This window comes from Peromyscus leucopus, chromosome X (assembly GCF_004664715.2).
Source record: "Peromyscus leucopus breed LL Stock chromosome X, UCI_PerLeu_2.1, whole genome shotgun sequence".
NCBI lineage: Eukaryota > Metazoa > Chordata > Mammalia > Rodentia > Cricetidae > Peromyscus > Peromyscus leucopus.
The window spans coordinates 23432987-23438541 of NC_051083.1; the positions used below are offsets into that span (position 1 = coordinate 23432987).

The window sequence follows — 5555 nt, forward strand, 5'->3', positions numbered from 1 at the left end:
TCAGCTTTCTCTGTGGTTTTCCCCATCATGATTTTGACCTCACTTGCTCCTGTGTTCCATCCTCAACTGAAGTCTAGGAGCTCAGCCCAGTGCTTGGTTGTGGATCACTGTATCTTCTTTCTTCGGGTACTAGATATAGGTTCTATGATGACAATTAGAGTAGTCACTAATCTGATTATAGGGGAAGGTAAGTTCATTATTCTCCATCATTGCTATGAGTGTTAGTTGATATCATCCTTGTGGATTCCTGGGTATTTCCCTAGAACCACTTCTAATACTAAAATGTTTATTGTTCAGGGTTCTGTAGAGGATCTGTTTTTATAAAATGTATCTTTATCTATATCTGTATATATGTATCAACCATTGTATCTATTTCTATCTCTATCTATCTCTATCTTTCTTTCTCCCTGTCTGTCTGTCTATCTATGACAATGATTTATCAGAATTACTTGCAGGTTGTTGTCCAGCTACTCAAACAATTTCTCTCTACCAAAAGAAGTTCTAAGAATCCAGTAGTTATTCACTCAACAAGGCTGGATATCTGAGCTTGTCTTCAATATATGTTGGAGTCATGAAGAAGTAAGCTGTAATGCCAGTGGAGGTATGGACTTGATAGTGAAAGTGAGAGCAATAAGACAAGAAAACAAATTTATTCCATGTCTTTTATATAGGCTACCAGCACAATCTGTGATCCAGATTATAGGTAAATCATTTCATCATAAAATACCTGTATTAAAGGTGTATCTGTGGAAGATCTTGACTAGAAGTGGGTCTCTGCACTTCAAAATTTAATTAAGAAAAAATCCCCCACATGTGTGTTCAGTTATTTGAATTTTAGTTAATTTCAGATTTTGTCAAGTTGACAAACAAGAATAGCTTTCACAGTGTCCTAATAAGTTACGGTGGTTATTTGGTACATGACTTAATAAGAAACTAATTTTAAAGAATTCACTCTAGCCATCTTATGTGTGCCCTTTGGAATCCATTGATTGCTCAGAACCAACCACATAGTCCTAGTAGTCATGGAAACATAAGAATGTGTATAGTTACTTCTCTTAAGGTTGGCAGTCGGTAACACTTGTATTTCCTGGAAGAGAGATAAAAAGGTAAAGATTTTATATTTTCCATGTTGTTTCCATTAATCGCCTTCCATATCTTAAAACAGAGAATGCCAAAGAAGGCCACTGACATATTGATCATGTTTTCCATTTGAGTAAATCCTTCTGAACATCATAACTGACAGCAAAACCCAAGTGAATAATAACTCTCCAGTGTCTGCACTGCCCATTTATCTGTGTACCTCACTGAAGTTTGTGAATTGGAATTCGCATCTCTGGTATTTCCCTGTGTATAAAATGAGAATAATAATTGTTTTGGTATCATTGGAAGCTCACTAATATCCTGAAGTGTTTAATATAGGTTCAAACAAAGCAAATCAGAGGTATGAATGCACAGGATTGTGAGAGTCCAACAGTAAACAAGGCATTGTTCTGAGTAGAAACATGTGCCTAACAGAACTTCTTTCACTCAGGTGCTTCACCACTTCATGTGACTCCCTCTCTGATCAGTATTTCCAGTGAATTAAAGAAAGACTTGTGATATTGTCATCTTCCAAATGGATCACTTCGCCCCTAACACAAAAAGGTAAAAACATAACATATGATATATGAAGGCTTTCTACTTGGTTCTTAACAAAAAGCTTCTAGATAGAAGCTCTTGGGGTTCAGACAAGGGCAGCAGCACATCCTGCCAAGCTAGCTCATTTGTCTTGTACAAAATCATCCCCCTCCTGCTTTCATTTCTGCCTCAAAGCTTACTGCTCCTGCAGTCCTATCCCTCAGACCTGCCTTGGCAAGAAACAGCTCATGGTGGTACCCAAGCCATCATTAATTACAAATCCATCTTGCTGATGTAATTTCCCAAGTAATAGACCTACAGCCTTTTCTCTTTTAGGAAGCACATTCCACAAAAGACTTTGTAACAGTAGGTAGCTGATAGATAATGCTCCATGGCAAGGAAGCCCTATTATGGGCCCCTTAATTTTCCTCATGTGCGACAGCAATGAGATAGGCAGATGCTGGAATCATTTAAGGACGTTGCCTTCTTCCTTTCTGCTAAATGATTCATCAGGACCTGTCAGCATGATTTTCTCCTTTTCCTTATTGCTACACTCAAGGATCTGAGTTGAGAGAAGACACAAATAAGTTCCTTCATAGTGTTAATGTGAAGTGCAAATTTTGTGTGAAAGATGACATTGGCTAACCCAAAATACCTCAGGATACTTTATATGTTGCACCCAAAAGAAGTCAGTATTCTGAAGGTGCAATATTGAATAATTAGCAGATATGAAATACACATATTCATGATTCCTTTTCTTTTACATACATAGTTTAGTTTTATGGTTTTGGAGAGTGAATTCAGTGCCTCATGTGTCATAGGAAATCATTAGACCAACAAGTTATATCACCATCAAGTTACAAATAGAAGTTTATGTTTGTGTCCAGGCTAGTTTTAATTATATCATGTCACACATACCCTTCTACAGAGATCAACACTTTAAGGAAAGTATTTAAACAATTATGACAGTGTCTGATTTATCACCCTTGATATACTTAGCTTTCCTTTCCTGTGCATATTTTATGCTCAGATATATTCAGATATTTATAGAATATATTCCGGCATGCTATTCATTGACATAAATGAACATCATGTACAACATACACATAAGATTTACATCATGTTTCTTCTTGCTTCTTCCTTCTGAAGGGCAATATTAAATAACTATACAGATATTAAAGTGCTCTTATAAGGATCATGCAATAATCCACTACAATTACTTGTGCATCCCTCTGCTCGGAACACTCATTAAAGTTATTTATAATTGTTCTGTTTTGAATATAGGGATACAGTCTGCATCACCTTAAATGTTACTACAAACTAGTATTTCACCTTTAATTCCAAGTATTGAAATTCCTAGTCAACAAATAAGAACAAAGCATTCTTTGTAGGATACCGTGAAAGTATAGTCCAAAACATCTTACAATAGGAACTCCTCCCACAGTCACAAATATCAATGCTTTGTATACATACTTAACCTCTGTGTAGAACACTGATAAATACACACACACACACATACACACACACACACACACACACACACACACACACACACACACACACACAATGTTTGGACAGCATAGACAAGGTGTGAGTACTTAATACTCTTAAATCATGACTCATTCTGTTTTCCAGCCTTCTTTTATGTTCATTGATTAACTCTATACTTGTTCAGTCTTATCTCCAGGTTTGCACAGGGGAAGGAGTGTATCTTCAGACTGACTGGCTTCCTCTGCAGCCTCTTATCTTCAGGATTTGGAATAATCCTTGCAAACAGCCAATACTGGCGCCTTTGGGAATTTGAAAATAAGGTGGTTCAGCTTGTGTACATTGGACTCTGGGAAGCTTATTACCATCAGGAGTTTAACATCTCTGGTTCTGTGGCCAAGATTCTGGTGCACAGCCCTGTCAACTCGACCTGGACCATTTCACCTGAATTTAGATGTGCACAGAGCCTGATATTATTGGCTATCTTTATAAAACCTGTGGTGGTGATTTTTAGCTCAGCAGCTATTAGGGTTAGCATTATCAGAGCCTCAGTCCCTGAGATTCAGATATTCTGCTACAAGTGCTGTGTCTTAATTCTGCTTCTCAGTAGCCTTTGCACAGCTCTTTCTGTGACCTGGAACCATGTAGTAGATCTTTATGGCAAAACCACTCTTGACTTTCCACCCACCTTTCCTGTTAGGAAAGTAGCCCTTATAAAGAAACACTACACTCATGTGTTCCCAATAGGGGTCCTGACAGCCACCTTGTCACTCTTTGCAATGATTATGTTCCTCTTTGAAATCAGGTCATTGAAACTACAGAGTAAACTGAATGCCCAGGTTGCTTCCAAACAAGCCAATCAAAAGGCCTGAAATGAGAGATATGGCATTTGCAAAATGTGCCAGGTGACTCCTTGGCCAAATTTCCTACACCCACATGATACTCTTGTAGTATTCTACTCACTTAAAGTAAAATGTCATTTTGATTTCCAGAATGTGTCTGAAACTTGTATCTTTCTCTATGTATTGAATGTCTTGCCTTCTTTAAAGGTATTCATATCCTAAACTCTACATGCAAAGATGATGTGTTCTGATAGTGCCAACTCCCTATGGCAGGCAAAAGTACTGGTGAAATGAAAATGGCATAAATCTAAGGACCAACGCTAAGGTGAGAGGTTTGCTATTAAAACTTGAAGAAAAAAAACCACAGGAATGGTTTGGAGACATTTAAGCCCTAATATGTGTCAAAAGCAGAGCAGTACTTCCTACCCTTGGTAGTACTGAAGGGTCTGCTTTCTTGGAGGCAAGAAGGCCAACTGTATACTGATAATGCCTACTGTGTCTGAAGACTTTCCCTAATGGGAATATCTGAAACCCCAGGCATGTCCAGTCTACTCTGATGGGCAAAGGGATCACTGGGTGTAACAACTTGTTATGTGCACTACTTAGCTGTTTGGAAGATCTAGGAGCATTAGAGGATTCTACTGAATATGACTAAGTCACTAATAATGTCCTGGACCTACTCCATCCCAAAGAAGAAACTTATGCACCAATTGAAACAATGAAATGCCCTCTCCAAATTGGAGAGTTAGGGGATGGAAGTGTTGTCTCAAATTTAGTGCCTGTGTTTCTAAGAAGAGTGTCTGAATCATTATTTCTTTTCTGGGTGTAACTGGAAAACAGTGTCTTCCCTAATGGACAGCCTAATCCCTTGGAGTAGTGACTACTGCCAGTGTTCCATTGAATAGCTGTATTTTTCACTTTATTCCCCTCTCTTTAGTCCCATCTTCCAGAATCATGTGTGGGATGAGATTTTATCAGAAGAAGAAGTGTCTAAGGAGAAAGATGAGGTAGACATCTGTGTAAAGTAACTGAGGTAGCCATGCTGGTCAGAGGAGGACTGGTATGAGTTGTTGCTGCATGCTATTATTTTAAATGGAGTGTAACTTCAAATCCTCTGCTCATGTTATACCAAGAAGCTAGACCTAACAATCATTCCCATTATACCACTGAAGACAGGAGTCATGATTAAAAGGAATTCGAGTACATCTATTGGTAACAGGAACAGATGAAGTGGTCTAGTGATTCCAAATCCAAACTGTGAGTGGAAACAAGGCTTTAGTTTTAAAAATAATCAGGAAAAGGGAGCAGAGAGTTTATATCTTTAGGGAGTCATTTTGAAAGTGAGGTCTTGCCCATATTGTCTCATATCTCTGGTGCTCTTTACCATAACAGACCATTTGGATTCCTTGGGTGAATGCTTTTACTCCAGCACATAGAATTCCCAGGTAAAATTACTGTCCTCTATTTAGGTTGCTCTCTCAGTGAAGTTCTGTTGTTCTCAGAATACTGGGGCACTTCCAGTTTAGGACAATGTATGGAGACAGGAACTTACATTTAAGAAGCCTGTAATGGAAAGTTGTAAATAAGTGAGAGTAAGATCCCTACATC

At 38.2% G+C, this 5555-nt stretch overlaps 1 protein-coding gene across 1 annotated transcript; it reads left to right on the forward strand.

Moving 5' to 3' along the window:
- The first annotated feature begins 1045 nt into the window (after positions 1 to 1045).
- Positions 1046 to 4099, forward strand: LOC114687838. The gene is made up of 3 exons (XM_037199370.1): positions 1046 to 1106; positions 1532 to 1644; positions 3293 to 4099. The coding sequence occupies exons 2-3, from the start codon at positions 1616 to 1618 to the stop codon at positions 3975 to 3977; spliced, it is 714 nt and encodes a 237-aa protein (XP_037055265.1). The 5' UTR covers positions 1046 to 1106; positions 1532 to 1615; the 3' UTR covers positions 3978 to 4099.
- The last annotated feature ends 1456 nt before the right edge of the window (positions 4100 to 5555 follow it).

What these genes read in the sequence shown, in the direction of transcription:
- LOC114687838 (XM_037199370.1), top strand. Translation starts at nt 1,616, where the DNA reads ATGGATCACTTCGCCCCTAACACAAAAAG. An exon ending in TTCGCCCCTAACACAAAAAG is followed by an intron (nt 1,645 to 3,292) that starts GTAAAAACATAA and finishes ATACTTGTTCAG; the next exon opens with TCTTATCTCCAGGTTTGCAC.